This window comes from Amphibalanus amphitrite, unplaced genomic scaffold (assembly GCF_019059575.1).
Source record: "Amphibalanus amphitrite isolate SeventyFive unplaced genomic scaffold, NRLGWU_Aamphi_draft 001594F_arrow, whole genome shotgun sequence".
Lineage (NCBI taxonomy): Eukaryota > Metazoa > Arthropoda > Thecostraca > Balanomorpha > Balanidae > Amphibalanus > Amphibalanus amphitrite.
Genome location: NW_024883087.1, coordinates 91,474 through 108,076, shown reverse-complemented (window position 1 = coordinate 108,076; position 16,603 = coordinate 91,474). Strand labels below are relative to the sequence as shown.

General features: G+C 52.5%; 2 protein-coding genes across 2 annotated transcripts; both read left to right on the top strand.

Annotated features, from left to right (window-relative positions):
* The first annotated feature begins 1,099 nt into the window (after nt 1–1,099).
* On the top strand, nt 1,100–2,646 carry LOC122374052. Its single transcript, XM_043352561.1, has 2 exons — nt 1,100–1,443; nt 2,111–2,646. Exons 1-2 carry the CDS (start codon nt 1,416–1,418, stop codon nt 2,644–2,646), a joined length of 564 nt encoding a protein of 187 aa, XP_043208496.1. The 5' UTR covers nt 1,100–1,415.
* A 137-nt stretch (nt 2,647–2,783) lies between these two features.
* Nucleotides 2,784–14,207, top strand: LOC122374051. The gene is made up of 2 exons (XM_043352560.1): nt 2,784–3,076; nt 13,282–14,207. The coding sequence occupies exons 1-2, from the start codon at nt 2,784–2,786 to the stop codon at nt 13,829–13,831; spliced, it is 843 nt and encodes a 280-aa protein (XP_043208495.1). The 3' UTR covers nt 13,832–14,207.
* Nucleotides 14,208–16,603: the final 2,396 nt, after the last annotated feature.

Genomic DNA, 16,603 nt, shown 5'->3' with positions numbered 1-16,603 from the left:
GCGAGTCCTATACATACATCTGAGGGCGTACCCTGATGTCTGAGGTACCCAACTGCAGCTCCAATGGTCTCTTCTTACACTGGCGGATCCAGGGAGGGGGCATTTAGGGCCATGCCCCCTTCCCAGAGGCCTAAAGTGGCCCGTTTTCCCCCTCCCCAAACGATAATGAAACATAGTTCAATCAGGGCGTGGCCCAGGAGCCGAGTTAGACAGGGCTGTTTTACCACCTCCCGGCCCGCAAAGGGACCCAAGCACTGACTCGAAGCGGGTTAAAGAGACCCTCCCACCTTCAAAAAAGTTAATGAATTGGCATGAAAGTGATGTCGCTAGGTTCAGAAAGGGCGAAAACGAATATCTACCAAATTTTATCGAAAAATATTCACCGGTTTTCAAGAGATAAGACTTTTATTTTTGTTTACTTTTTGGAATATCCGCTGCTGTTCCTAGCGACTTTATTTGAAAGTGGGGCATTTGTTGCGCGCAAAGCAGCCTATACCACCGCATGCTACCAAACGTTTTAGTAAAATATTAAAAAATCATTAGATCTCCGCTGACGTTACACATTCAGAGGGGTATCCAAAAGCATTAGCCCCTCTGAATCAAAATGCTGCAATTTTGAAATTCAATATTTCCGATTTAAGGCATTTCTCGATGTTGTGAGTGCGTGCCGAAACCGGTAATTGTGAGCCAGGGACCCCATTTTGGCTATCTCAGCTCAAATCTAATGTTAAGGTGGGAGGGTCCCTTTAACTGGTCGATAAAAACAATGGTAAGTGTTTACAAAGTAATATAAAGGCATGGGTCGGGTGGGCTACCATTTATATATTTTTCTTTTTAGTTAAAAAAAATTCATAGTGTCAGGGCTGTGACGAAAAATAAGTGGCCTAAATCCGATGAGAAAACAGGATTTGGGGGTACCCTAGGTTTGGCTCCTGCATGAGTTGCCCCCCCCCCCAAAACGCAAGCCTGGATCCGCCAGTGATCTACAATACAATGTGCGCTAACCAGTTTTCTCAGTAATTCAGCTAGCAAGTCTCGTGCTGTGTTCAAAGAGACGTTTACAGTGAGGGGCAAACTTAAGAAAAACGAACTATAGCTTAGATCTGTCGACATCGGCGTGTAGTCTTTCACAACTGGACAGTCTGGAGGTGGACACGGTAGCTGACGGGCTGCCTGCTCTGTCTGATCCCGGGTTACTGGTAGAAGAGGATCGAGACTTGGGAGAGACAGCACAGATTTCAGAGGGTTTGGAAAGTGGTGTGGGCCAGACGGCCAAGAAGGCGAGCGCCAACTATGCTACAAAGCACCAAGTGCAGCCTCCGCCCAAAGCATGCGGCGAGCTGCGCTGTCGTAAGAAGTGCACCACAAACTTCTCGGAGACCAGGCGGGATGAGCTAAACAAGGCGGTGACAAACATGAACTGGGAGGCCCGAGCCCTTTGGTATCGCGCCCAAGGCCCTAAATACAAGGTTGCACGGACTAATTTCTACTAAACCTACCAAAATATAGTTTCACGGTTGTATATTTTAATAACTTCTCAATCAAAACTTCTTTATTATTTTCTCGTTATCATTTATAAGCAATTTTATAAATTGACTTTCAATTTGCTAGCCTTTTACTGGCAAAATAACTTTCTAGTATTGGGTCAACATAGTTGTGTAGCAGTAGGAACCATATCTGGCAAAACCCCAATGCCTACATACAGCAGAAAAGCAGCCACCAGGTGTCGCCACAGTCGCTACTTGGTCGCCACACAGATGTCGCGCGCGTCGCCAATCGCCACACTACCGATTTCCATAAGGACGCATATGTACGGATATGTATAGGAAAGTCGCCCTTAAGGATTACGCTTACATCCTTTGCTTATGAGGTCGGTGGTTGGAAATTGAGAGGGGCTCAGCTATTTTCGACCACGGATATGACTTCATCACATGATGAGGAACATGCTGATAAGCGTTTTATGTGTCATAACAGCACAAAAGTATTTTTAATCATTTTTCAAAAATAGCCGTTCTGCCGTATCTTTCAGTGCAAGGCGCCGTCGGTCATCCCCGACGTTACGTCACGCCGGGGATTTCCAGATTTTCCTACTAGACTTCGACGCCCCCTGATCGCGCCTATGTGCACACAAAGGACGTGGCCAGGAGGAGCACTGACAGTGACGAGAAGCGCCAAAAGTCACTCTTCTGGTATCTGCCAGATGCAGAGGGCAAGATGGTGGCTGTCTGCAAAGGTTTCTTTTTAACCACGGTGGGACTAAGTCCTGGCAACGACATGCCCATCCGGAATGCTCTGAATAATGGATCAGTGAGTGCAGTTGATGGGAGAGGGCGACACCAGCCGGCCATCAAGAAAGACGCAGCGAAGATCCGTGACCACATCGAGTCATTCCGGCCGTGCGCCCCTCATTACCGCTACCTGCATGCGCCCTACCGGCGATATTTACCGGCTGACGTAACGGTAGCTAAAATGCACCAAGATTTTTTGGAAAAACATCCAGAAGAGAGGCTCAGCTACCAGCGGTACCGGCAAGAAGTTGTCTCCATGAAGATAAGTTTCACAACTCTTGGTCATGAAGAGTGTGAGCAGTGCAAGATGCACGTGCACCACAACTCATCGGAACATGGCCTGGCAGCGACAATGTGACCGACCACACTGATGGCTGCGACACATGCTCCCGTCACAGCGAGCACATCACCCGTGCTCGCGAAGCTCGCACCGAGTACCGGAGTGACGCGGACCGCGACTGGGGTGATGACGAAGCCGTGGTGAGCGCTGACCTCATGAAGGTGTCGCTCCTGCCGGTTCTTCCTCACAAGGCAGCGATTTTCACCCCTAGATTGATAGTGTTCAATGAGACTTTCGCGCCGCTGATAAGAAAAGGAGCGCAACGCGGACGGGAGAAACCACTGGCTATCCTGTGGCATGAAGGAATCGCCGGCCGGGACGCCGAAGACGTCGCTGCCACATTTTGGCAGTATCTGAAGGAGAACCGCGACAAAAGAGAAATCACTATCTACGCCGATAATTGTGCAGGACAACAGAAGTCGTGGGTCTTCGCAACAGTCCTGCTGACGTACAGTCACCAGCAGTTGCTACCCATCACCCCCGGACGGCGGGGGAGCAAGCTACCACCGCCCCTGCGAGACTAGCGCCGCCATGCGCCGAGAAGTGGAAACACCACGTGACTGAAGCCACGTGAGGGCAGGGTCACGTGATGGAGGGGCGGAGCATAGTAGCTTTTGCGCCCGACACTAACTGAAATGCGGCGCTGTGATTGGGCGCCTTAGCATGAATGAAGCCCCGGCGCCAGAATCAGCCGTTCGCCTTATATGGAAAGTGAGCCTTTGCGTTTCACTGTTCTGTATTGGTTTGAGAGCCACGGCACCATACGAATTGTGAGCCCCTTTGAACGGGTCACCGCCCGAGGCACTGAGGCGACGGCTGTGCCGGGCAAAGTCTCGCCTGGTGGGAGAGGTGGGCCAGGGAAAGTGCGATCGAGTAGCCACTGGGACGTGGATTGGTATTATCCAACCGCGACAAACTATGTCAGCAGCCTCTTCTCGTGTCATAGACAGTGTCTATGACACGAAAAGCTAGACAGACAACGTGGGCAGTGCCCAATCAAAAGCTACTAAACGATCCAGTTAGGAAGTTGGCGAGGTTGCCAGACCAAATAAAAAGTTTTAATTCGATTTTGGTTGACAAATGACATACAAGCCCGCTGTGATGGACCAAAAAAAAGGAGCTGAACAGTCCATACAACTTCTAAAAAGCTCAACGGTTTAAAAATTCAAAAATTAAATGGTAAAATTCAGCCTGCATGTTTAAACTCTGGTCCGGCGCTGGCAGGAAGCTTATATTGCCACTTGCAATTCCATTTCCACTACGTTGTAATATAACCAAGAGTTCTGTGAGAGCAGCAACTGAAAGCCCATTTGGGGGGGGGGGGGGGGGCGGCGCGAAACGGCCCCCTCTCTCCTTTTCAGTCGATATCTCCTAAAGTATAGCAAATGTCGCCACCAAACTTTCAAGACCCCTCCGGGCATCATTTTTACACCTTGTGACTAAATTTTTCCAGAGCTATTATGAAAGGTTAGTCACAAATGACGTCAGAGGGATGCCATGTTCTGTCATTTTCGACCCAATAAAAGGTTTAGCGGGAAGAGCTGTCACGCTTACAGTTTTGAAGATAACGAAAATATTCAAGATAAAAAAGATGTAAAATAAACAGCGCTACCAAACTGCTAGCTCTTATTTCCAAACAAAAATTGATTTTGACCATCAAAACAAAACTATAGAAGTATAACACCCCGAAAATACCAACAACTTTCAAAACTAAAACTGAAATATATGTTATAAAACTATCTGCTCTAGATATGCCAAACTTAAACTCGAAAGCTCCATCTCTAGCAAAGTTATGGCAAAAAAAAAACTTCTCAAAATTTATTACGTAAAATTTTCAAATTCAATTTTAGCCGTCACAGAACACACAAAGCAAGCCAAAGGCCACCATTGGATTTCCTGTGATGAGCTGCATCGAATAGATACCCCTTTTATGCAAAATATCAACTTTGAAATTTGACCTTCTTTGACCTGACCTTGACCTGACCTCCACCAGAATGTAATCTAAACTGGCCCCAATGGCCGTCTGGCTCACACCATTGAATTTTAAATGTAAAATTGGCCATAAAACATGTATCACACGACCCTAGCATAGTTGGGTTCATATTGTGACCCTTAGTGACCTGACCTCTGTGAACTGACCTGGCATCAATGACCTCTTTAGGCAACATATGCATTAGACAACCAACGCTCCATCGATGTTTTTCGATAACATGCCTTTTATTTGATGTGTTAACTGACTGTAACGCATTCCTTAGACTAAATCGGTGAAAAAGTGCGACCTTTGACCTGACTTGTGACGTCATGGGTTGCACCTAGGTCAACGAAACCTGGTAACAAGGTAGTTACCTGGTGGGGCTATCGAACACTTTTTGAATGTTTAAAATCGGTCGGTAACTTTCCGAGATCTCAGGTGGAGGGCGAAACGGCTGCAACACCCGATCAGGTGGTAGAGTCCGCCAATAGCCCAAGAGGGCGCGGAATATTTATTCACTCATACAGTGTCATTTATATTGAGAACACCTTTCTCACGCCATGACATGGTCCTCTCGTAATAGAACGAGATGAGGAGTGTTTTCACGCCTCCTTATGCACGGCTCATAAGTGTCATTGAGCTATGAACTGTCAGCGGTTTTCGGACAATGAAGTTCTTAGTTCTTATTGAATCCAATTTTATTTCAAACGATTGTCACTGTGCTAGTTTTCTTCTTATACATTTTTGAAAAAACGCTGAAGAAGTCTTTGATAGACGAAACCAGTCCGCTTATGCTTTTTCTAATTGTTTTTTGAATATATTCGTAGGTAGACTACTGGCTCTTTACTTCAAAATTTGAGAATGTTTGGTATCCTAATTCAATATACCCTGGTTTGGTATTACTTTGGCCCGAACGATGTGCAGCTGAATTTTCCCTCTTGAATGATTATGGACAGCTCGCGCTCAACCTATAAACTACCGACAAGCAGAAGAAAATCCGATACAAGCCTACCTCAATCCTCTCACCTTATTCAACCGTTGAAACGTTAATTACAGGCATTTGCTCAGTCCGAGTCGCTATGTCGACCACCCGCGCCGTGCTGGGGGGAGGGGGGCATTTTTACGCCCTTCCCCCTCAGGTTTTTCGCGAATATCTCAAAAAACGGCGACGCGACGCGTAGCGTCATTCAAGGTCAGGTCACCAGGTAACGTCAAGTGACCTTACCTCAGAAAAAAAAATTCGAAAGCTCGTTGTAGCTGCACCGACTGAGCGATCACTTTAAAACTTTCAGTGCTTGCATAGGGTAACAGTATGTATAAAATGGATACCTCGGATTTTTTATGTCTGTGGCCTAAGGTCAGGTCAGTTTTGCGACTGCTCCATTAGGTATAAGTCAATGGGAGAAAATTGAAATGCGCCTCTTTTGGACGAATTTCGTTCTACACCCTCTCAAACATCGGTCCATAGGTAGGTAAACATGACACACTGAATCAGAAAATTGCACCTGTGACCCCTGTGTGTGCCCCTGAGGTCATTTGAGGACATGTTGGCGAAAAAACGTTAAAAGAGCTATCGAATGCGCTTTTCCGCGGCGCTGTAGCTCTATTGGTTCCCGAGTTAGCCGTCGGGTGTTCGAAATCGTTGAAATCAACAAAATTTGACCTTTGATGAACCCTGGTGACCTGACCTTTGCCCTGACCTTAAAATGACCGAGTGTTTTCCTCCTTATTTTTGACGCTCTTTCGATTGTCGCTTACCGCGTGTCGCTACGTGGCCCAGGAGCCGAGTTAGACGGAGGGGCGTAAAACACCCCCCCCCCCCCCCCCAGCACTCGATGGAAAGTTAATGCCACCAACACGGCGGCGCGGGTTAATTGTTATGTTAACTAGCTCCTGTTGTAAGCTGTGGAGTCGTGGACCTGATCTTGAAGGAACTGGGCCTAACATTTTCATAGCAAACGTAAAAAATGTTTAATAGGTTGTGCAAAAAAGTAGCATCTTTTATGAAACATTTGCGAAACCTTCAACATCATCCCCAGACCCCATTAGTGCCGAGCTCCCAACGACGACCATAAAAGCGTCCCCATCCCGTCATAGGCGGCGGAACGGGGAGGGCACCGGGGCACCGTACCCCCTTTGATTTTGGCATTTCAACATTAGCCCAATGAGCGTTGCATGGAAATAATAGGACCAAAAGTCGGCAGTGCCCCCCCCTTAATTGAAGGTGTTCCGCCGCTACTGCATCCTGTTACGCCGCTAGTATCCGCGGCTGAGTTCGTTCCAGCTTCCGGGTCCGCGATCTCGGTCCGCGATCTCACACAGCGTTCTGAATAACGTAGTCCTGTATTGGTGATCGGTGTCCGGCGGGGGCCGCTGCCCGACTGCTGCACGGCCGCACCGTGCCCACGAGCGCAGCGAGCTCAGCGCCACCTAGTCTACTGCACAAAGTTCAGAGGGCAAAGGGCTACGTCACCACACACTACCCCCCTCAACAGGAATGACAGTCGTGGCGAAGCAGACAACACAAAAACTGGCCGAAATAAGACTAAACATCCGTCTAAAACTATTTCAAAGCAAAGCCAGTCGCTTCGAACACGACTTTGTGTCGCCGTCACATTTCGGCTATGAGGCGACGTGGCTGCTTCCGCTGCCTGACGGAAACACGCTGAGCGATGCCCCCAGTGGCTGATCCAGCTCCTGTTCCTGTCGCCGATGAGGTCACACCGCCACCTCTGCTGACCTGCGCCTCCTCGGCGCCAGCGTCGCCGCCTGCAGCTACCTGCGCTTCCTCGGAGCTGCCACCGGTAGCGGTAGCAGGTGCTGTCACAGCATCATTGCCCGTCGCCTCTGGTCCGTCTGTGGCCGGTGTGGCCGGTGACCTGACCGTCGTTTCCGACCCGCCGGTCACACCTGTCCCGACGATGACCCCCGGTCTGATGGTCACCGGTGGTCCGCCAATCCTGGTGGGTGCCAACGGAACCTGTCCGGTACGGTTCGGTGCTGCCACCGTCGGCTGCCGGCTGATTTCCTCCGCGCCATCGGGCGCTGCAGCAGCCTGTTGGGTGCACGCCAGACGCAGCTGGTCGGCGTGCCGCGACCAGATCGCGCTCCCCACGTCCACTTCGAACGACAGCGGGCCCGTCCGGGCGGTGATGACGCCCCGCCGCCACTTGGACGGTCCACCGTAGGCCCGTGTCCAGACGTGGTCTCCGATCGAGAACTGCCTGTTGTGACCTGGCCTACCGGCCTGCCACTGGCGAAGTTTTTCCTCGCGCTGCCGCACGTCCACATCCGGCTTTAGGAGGTCCAGGTTGGTTCGCACGTTCCGTCCCAACATCATTTCCGCTGGAGACCTCCCCGTGGTCGCGTGTGGCGCCACCCGGTATGCCAGCAAGAACCGCTGTAGGCGCTGAGAAAGCGTTCCTCCGTCCTTGAGTGCAGCTTTCAAGCCATTCTTTACGGTTTGCACTGCGCGCTCCGCCGCCCCGTTGCTACTTGGATGCCACGGCGCTGTCCTGATGTGCCGAATCCCATTCGAGTTCAGGAACTGGGAGAACGCAGTGGCGGTCAGCTGGGGTCCATTGTCGCTGACCACCTGGACCGGCAATCCAAACCTGGCGAACATTTCGCGCAGAACACGCACAGTGCTTTCCGTGCTGGTCTCACGCATCGGCACTGCCTCCACCCAGCGCGAGTAGCTGTCATACACTATCAGAAAGAAAGAGCCCTGGAAGGGTCCAGCGAAGTCGATGTGAACCCTGAACCAGCAGCTGTCCGTCGGTTCCCAAGGGTGAAGTTCAGCACGCGGTGGTGCCCCGCGCTTTTCCATGCAAGCCGCGCAGTCACGCGCCAGGGCCTCCAGCTCGGCGTCCATGCCCGGCCACCATACGTATCGGCGCGCCACACCTTTCATTTTGGCGCTGCCCAGGTGACCTTGGTGCAGCTCTGCCAGCACCTGTTGCCGAAGGCAGTGGGGAACCACCGTCCTGCCACCCCAGAGCAGACATCCCAGGTCCGTGGAGAGCTCATCCCGCCTCTGACGGAACGGGGCCAGCTCCTGCTCCACCTGTCCGGGCCACCCACTGTGCACGTACGTCAGGACGCGCGACAGTACCCGATCGCGGCGTGTCGCCGCCGCGAGTTGTTTGGCCGTCAGAACTGGAGCTACTCCGTCCATGAACAGCAGGTACGAGCCGCCGCTGTTGTCGTCTTCAGCATCCGTTGGCTCGACCTCTCCGCCTGGCACTGCCATACGAGACAGACTGTCCGCCAGGTGCATGTCTTCTGATGGACGTAGCTCCACATCGTAGGTGAAAGCCGCGAGCTGCAGCGCATACCGCTGGAGCCTGGCCGCAGCCAGCGTTGGCAGCTCGCGCTCCGGACTCAAGATGCGCGACAGCGCCCTGTTGTCCGTGACCAGGGTCCACCTCCGGCCGTAGAGAAACTGACCGAAACGCTTGACAGCGAAGGACACCGCCAGCGCCTCCTTCTCTACCATTGGATATTTCCTCTCCGTTTTTGTGAGTGTCCGAGAGGCGTACATCACCGGACGCTCCAGTCCTTCCTCGTCCGGCTGCAGAAGCACGGCTCCCACGCCGACTTCACTGCTATCTGTGACGAGCTTGAGCGGCGCCTCTGCATCGTACCGCTTTAGGACTGTGTCCCCTGCCAGCAGTTTCCGCACTCTGACCAGTGCGTTTTTGTGCACATCAGTCCATTTCCACGTGGCGCCCTTCTGCAATAGCTCGTACAGCGGCGCTAGTTCCGTGGAGAGGTTGGGAAGCACGCGCTGGTAGTAGTTGATGCTCCCCAAGATGCTGCGCAGACTTTTCACATCCTTAGGGTCCGGCATGTCGATCACTGCGTCAACTTTCTCCTGTACTGGACGCAGCCCCTGTGCTGAGATGCGCCAGCCGAGGTACTGCACCTCGTCGAGTCCAAGTTGACACTTCTCCCGTTTCAGCTTCACTCCATGAGCTTCCAGCCGAGTTAGCACTTCATCCAAGCGCTCGCACAGGTCCGTCATGTTCGCCGCCGTCACCAGCAGATCGTCTTGATAGGCCACACACCCGTCTATGCCATCCAGGATGTGATCGATTGCTGCCTGAAACACCGAACTGCACGCCGATATGCCGAACGGTAGGGATTTCATCCGATACCGTCCTCGGTGCGTGACGACTGTTGTCATATCCCGCGATTCCTCCGCGAGCTCCAGCTGCAGGAAGGCGTCTTTCAGGTCCAGTTTGCAGAACCGCCGTCCTCGGACGCTCGCAAAGATGTCCTCGGCGGATGGCGTAGGATGCGTCGCCATTTGCAGCTGCGGGTTTACCGTTAGTCGATAATCACCGCACAGACGCACACCGCCATCAGCCCGTGGCACCGTCACCAGTGGTGTTCCCCAGCCGGGCGCGTCGTTTGGACCGACTTTTTCCGCGATCCCGGCCTGCACCCAGCGGTCGAGCTCCTGCTCGACGGCCGGTTTCAGTGCATATGGAGGCGAGCGCACCGGCCGTGACACCGGCCGTGCATCCGGTTTCAGTGTCAGGTGCGCCTTTACCCCACTGATGCGCCCCGGTGTGCCGTCAAACACCGACTTGTGCCTGTTACAGACCGCCTCCAGATCCGCCGTCCCTCGGTCCGGAGTGACGTCCATCACCGCCGTCTCTCCGCCGCCCACACTGATGTCCAGAGCCCGCAGCCAGTCGCGGCCTAGCAGACGGCGATCGCCAGGCAGGTCCACCACGACCAGTCGCAGTCGATGGTCCCGACCGCGAAACCTTACAGAGACGTCTGCCTCACCCCGGAGAGGGATCCGGTGACCAGTGAATGACGACAGCTGTAGCTGAGTAGGTTTCAATCGCAGCCGCGGGATGACCGTGTCCCGCCCCACAGCAGTGATAGGGCTGCCGGTGTCTACCACCATTTTGATGGCCACCCCGTTCACCGGTAAAGTCATTTTAACCGCCTCCGTTAGGTTAACAGCGTTTATCTGCCCCAGCCCCCACATGTCCGCCGTGGCAGTCCGCTGTCGGCATTGACTGCGCAGATGTCCGATCTGCTTGCAGCGGTAGCACCGCCGCGTCTCCGGTGCCGGTCTGACCCCGTCGGACCCACGAGTGTCAGATTCCCGGCGCCCCGGCCCCGTCGGCCGCCGTGACGCTGGTGCCGCACGCGCTGACTCATCCGGGCGTCGGCTCTCCTGACAGTCCCGCTGAAAATGTCCCGCCGCACCGCAGCGGTAGCAGCGGACCGTGCGCCGCTGGCGGTTCCGGTTACCGTCAGCCGTGCGCTGTGGCCGGACAGCGTTCAGCTGATCCGGTCCCGAGGTCACCACATCGACCTCTGGCCGCTCGTCCAATGCGGTGGTTGACCGTCCGACGCCGTCCGTGCTCAGAGACGCATTACGGAACTGCGTCACTAGCATTTGCGTTTGCTCGTATGCACGAGCCGTAGCCTGGAGATCTTGCAGTGAAAAGTTGTCTCCTTTGGTTCCGACCGTCTGCAACAGTCGCTCCTGAATTTGTGGAGTCGCGCCGGCCACGCTCCTGTCCCGGAGCTCACGGTCGAGGTCAGCCGCCGGGAACCCGCACCGCCCAGCCACCGCCCGCAAACGAGCCAGGTACGCGTCGAATGACTCGCCGGCGTACATGCTCGTGCGGTGGAACGTTACACGTTCCGCCATAAGGTTAGACGTCGGCTGTAGATACTGGCGTAGTTTAGCCACAGCGGTGTCGTATTGTGACGTTGCAGCCGTTGCAGCCGCGGTCGGCTCCGGCAGTGTGTCGAACACGTCCTGGATGTCCGGCCCCATTAGATGGAGCAGGACTGCAGTCCGCCGCCGGTCGTCTGTTATGTCCATCGCCTCGGCGTAGAATTCCAGACCCTTCAGCCACCGGCTAAAGTCCATCCCCTTTGCAAAAGGAGCCACGCTCGGCAGTCCGGCCGCCATGTTTGCCACCGCCCCGAGGCTGCACCGGGGTCGGGCACTGCACACTGCACTGACCGCGCTGACTCACCAGTCACGCCACACCGAGCAGAGTCCAAAGTTCAGAGTCCAGCGGCCGCCTTCGCCGCCCGCACCACTGTGCACCCAACACGGAGGTGCAATACAAATGTTCCCAACAACGATACAGCGAAACGCAGCGGCAGAGCTGACAGCGTTAATGCACAAAATTATGCAGCAGTATAAAAAAATACTAAGCACTAAGCAGAACTAAGCACTAAGCAATATCACCCGGCACGACGCTATCACTTCACCGTGATGTATATCCGCGCCGACCGCCGCGCACTGCACCATCCAGCACGCCATGCGAGTTTGTCCGAGTCCCGACGCTGTCACTTCCCCGTGACGTATATCCGCGTCGGCCACCGGTGCCGCACCACCAGAACGCCAAATCCGTGAGAACGCCACTTTTCCTTCCGAGATCACCACTAAGCGAATCTCATCCTCGTCGCCAAGTTGTTACGCCGCTAGTATCCGCGGCTGAGTTCGTTCCAGCTTCCGGGTCCGCGATCTCGGTCCGCGATCTCACACAGCGTTCTGAATAACGTAGTCCTGTATTGGTGATCGGTGTCCGGCGGGGGCCGCTGCCCGACTGCTGCACGGCCGCACCGTGCCCACGAGCGCAGCGAGCTCAGCGCCACCTAGTCTACTGCACAAAGTTCAGAGGGCAAAGGGCTACGTCACCACACATCCCGTCAACGTGGGTTTATCACAAGGATGCTAAGATTTAATTTCCAATCCGAGGCTGTAATGATGGAAAGCAAAGTTGCATTTTACATGTGAAACATCAAACAAGCTGACACAACTAAATATTTCCTCTCTCGCTCCCTCTCACTGATTTACCCATTGCCCTCTTTCTCATTTTACCCTCTCTGGTTTTCCTTTTAAGTTTCTCTCTCTCTCTCTCTCTCTCTCTCTCTCTCTCTCTCTCTCTCTCTCTCTCTCTCTCTCTCTCTCTCTCTCTCTCTCTCTCTCTCTCTCTCTCTCTCTCTCTCTCTCTCTCTCTCTCTCTCTCTCTCTCTCTCTCTCTCTCTCCTCTCCTCCCGTCCTTATCCCTTCCCTCCAGTCTTTCTTAGCTCTCTCTCTCTCTCTCTCTCTCTCTCTCTCTCTCTCTCTCTCTCTCTCTCTCTCTCTCTCTCTCTCTCTCTCTCTCTCTTTCCTCACAATATTCTCGACTGTCACAGCGTTGTAGGACTTGTTTCAAGACAGGTCCAGGCGCTCCCCAATCCGCAGGCCCCAGCCCACACGGCCCAACCGCTCAAACACCCTCCGGCGGATGACCTCTGACCTCGGCGACCTGACCCCAGCCGACCGATCGCGTCCCTCTCCACGCCTCCGCCCCGCTTCCCCCACTACAGCTGCGTAGTAATTGTAGCGTGTGCAAAGGTCACGTGACATTATTTACTTCTGCGGCTTGTTCGGCTGACAAGAGATGGCACTAGTGGTCTGTGGATCAGAGGCGGGGCTAGGTTCTACGACTTCTTGGGGCACACTTTAGGGCAGAAAAGAGGTTTTTTGGCTCCCCATCCCAAAATGCTTCGAATATACAAAAACAAGTTAGATATTCGAAAATCGGAGGACCAAACGGATCGTTTGACGTATCTTGCGCGACTGACAGTTGATCGGTCTTCAAACTACTGAACAAAAACGAGGTGATTAGTATCAAGTGCTGGTGACTGTACATCCAGCAGGAGGACAACGCCACACAGAAGATCACCGTAAAATACTTGGAGAGCGGCCATACCGCAATGAGTGCCGACGCGGCTCATCAGGTGATCCAGAAAAAGATGGCGAAGGCGCAGCTCTGTGACTACCAGGACTTCGTCAGCGTCGTGGAGGACAGCGGCAACAGAGTCCGGACGATGAAGGCCGACGACTTCTTCGAGTTCGAGGACGGCATCAGCCGGCGAAAGCTGACGCTCCTGGGGAAGGAGGGGATGCGACCTCACCTCCGTGACGTACGCGCCCTGCAGGTCCGACGTGGAGACGACAGGCTGTTCGTCAAGGCCTGCCACACAGCGAAGTCATGGCGTGGCTTTCAGCTGCTGAAGGCGACCTACAACCACTCCGAGCCACCAAAACAGAGGACGACACCGCGGGGTGTTAACAAGCAGAAGATTGACAAGCTCTGTCAGTATCTCCTGCCGCTCATGCCGCACCACAAGCGGCCGTTTTGGCTGCAGCTGCAAAAAGAGCATGCTAGAACTGTGCGAGACCTCGCGCAGTGAGGACGGTGTGTGGCACTGGCACACTGGCACACCTGCGTGCGGCAGTCAACAGGTGGTGCTGGACTTAGTCGGCGAGTGCTGGGGAATAGCCTGTCCTGCGCTCGCTATTTACTCTGAAGGATGTTGTTTGTTTAGCGTTTGTCAAAGTCGACTTTGATTAGCTTTTTGTTATCAATGTGTTTAATTTTTGCCCGATTTGGCGTTGATCAATTTGGATATGGCTGTTATTATACTCCCAAGTGGGCCAAATATTTCTCACATGTGAATAGCCATTCGACTTCGTGCACTTTTGCGTTTCTTGTTTAAATTAAGTACACATGTACGGCTAATACAATGTATTTTGAGACCGATTAATATTTTTGGCAGCCATGAGCATGACTGCGGGGGGGGGGGGGGGCGTTCGTTGGGTCGACAAGGGACAACAGTAACAGACAAAACTCATGAGATTACCTGACGAATCAATCAACCAGCAATTATGAGGTGAAGTACGTACCAGTACCCATGTATTTGTATTATGATAATTAGCAACATATTTCAAAAATCAAATAATTTCTCTTCAACTCATTGCTCAACTTATTGATATGTACCGTAAATGCGCTTTCCAGACCAGGAGTGATATGCTAAAAAACCGTAAGTACACACTTACGGTTTTTTTTTACTTTCAACACTGAAGCCCGAAGATGCACATACGGTCGGCGAAAACGTGTTGCTGTAGTTACGGTTTTCTTCCTTTTCAAAGGGTACCATTCTAGTTGCTCTGTGAAAAGACAAAACACCTTTTGGCTTTTTACGGAAATATGTGAAGTTATATTGCCAAAAAGGTTTTATATTTGAATTATTTGAAATCCTCTTCGTCTTGCGAGTTTGCTTATACCCATTTTATAACGGCTCTCCTGGAAAATGTTCAGAATGTTAGTTACGGTTTTCTTCCTTTTCACAGTAGCACTGGCGGATCCAGACCGCCGTATTTTTTTTTGGGGGGGGAGAGGGGCTAAACGTTGGGGCAAGGCCGCTTTCTGTGGGTGAAAAGTTGCCGGGTGGGTGAGGGGTGCACCCCACAATTTTCAGCCTTTATCTTTCCACAAACACGCCAATGCATGGTTAAAGAACTTGTTGATCGTGGGGGGGGGGGGGAAGGGGAGTGCGCCCCGAATTTTCCAGGCCGTTTTCATTCCATACAACGGCATAATATGAGTTATGACAAAAATATTGTGTGTGGGGGGGGGGGGGGAGGGGAAGCTAATATATATTGCCGACCCTGTCAGCGGTCGAATGGGGGGGGGGGGAGGGGGGCTTTTGACCCTGCCACCCAGGGAGACACCGGTTGGTCACGTGACTCGGAAACAAAAATCAGCTGATAGAGTGGCGGAATCGCCGTAATCGAACACGAATAATTCCGGACGATAGAGCGGCAGTATAGGAGTTTTCTTCTCACAACAGGCAAACATTGCAATGTTTTATCATTCTATGATCAAGAAACGTTCATAAATCATATATTTCTTCGATAATTACTGCCGCAACCGACGCGCACATATCGTAGCCAGCGTAGCCACATAGCGTAGCCAGCGCATAAAGCTGTGCTTTGCGATATTATATGTAAAGAAACGGCCAATGCTTATTATGTGTAACAAAGCTCGAAGAAGATAGAATTCTATCCTGCTTCAACCTTCTACTTACGCTTTTATAATTACGATAGCGACACCATACGGCCTATCGACGCTATGCAACTCTATGGAGTGTCCGGCCGCACTCTGCCGAGTGTGCAGAGATCAGAGGCGGACCATCCGCGGCACGTCCAGCTGCACTACCCGGTCGCTGGGAGGGCGACACCTAGCGCCGCTCTGGCCGCTCGCTTCCGCGCACAACTAAGCTACCTGGCTACGCCTGTGGGAGGGGAGGGAGAAAACCAATAACAGTCTGATGAGCCAATGGAGTCTGTGAGCCACGCCAATCAGCGCCCTTCCGCGCGCAGACGAGAGCTAGAGCTATTCATCTTCTTTCCTGTTTTCACTGGTCCGCCAGTCACCAGCAACGTCCGTGCAGTCGATCGTAGCCATTTCGCGCCAGTCGGCCGCCAGGATATCTACAATATCTATTCTTGTATAGCATTGCAAGCATTTTAGTATTTGTAGCCGGGTGTTATCAGTAGTTGACGCATTTCTGTGTTTTGTGTAACACAATTGGAAAATACAGCGAAATACATACTTAAATTCACATAGTTTTTTATTCTTGGCACGGATTGCTTACCCTTGCTTCAGCAAACAGCCAATCTCCATATTTCTGTTCCGAAGCTGCAGTGGACACCAAAAATACATTACGTTATGATAACATAATCCAAAGATACACAGATTTCACGCTGAACTGCTAGGTTCCAGAGAAGGCATTTTCTCGCTCACGGATGCTCAGCAAAAACGCGCGATTGATTGCAGCTAGCGCCCTCACGATACAAATATCACGCTCGTCAAAACCTGCCGGTTACAGCCACTCACACCTTACTTCCAACCTCTGTTACATTTATCATTTATTAGCATATCGAGACAGAATGAGACCACGGCATGATCGTCAAATTACATAACAGAAATTGCAGGACATTGGCGAGTCCGTAAAAATACCCCAATCTCAGCCAACACCGTTGAGACGGAGGGGGAGGGGGGTCGAATCCGGGACACGTATCGGCGTATCCTTCACAGATCCAGGTGTCTCACGCTCATGGACGCTCAATCACCCCTGGCACACCATCCACCGATCACGTCGGCTCTGACTATCTTAATT

Coding starts and splice junctions, on each gene's coding strand:
- LOC122374052 (XM_043352561.1), top strand. CDS start 1,416: ATGAACTGGGAGGCCCGAGCCCTTTGGT. Junction 1,444..2,110: donor GGAGGCCCGAGCCCTTTGGT/ATCGCGCCCAAG, acceptor CGACGCCCCCTG/ATCGCGCCTATGTGCACACA.
- LOC122374051 (XM_043352560.1), top strand. CDS start 2,784: ATGAAGGTGTCGCTCCTGCCGGTTCTTCCTCACAAGGCAGCGATTTTC. Junction 3,077..13,281: donor TTCGCAACAGTCCTGCTGAC/GTACAGTCACCA, acceptor GTGCTGGTGACT/GTACATCCAGCAGGAGGACA.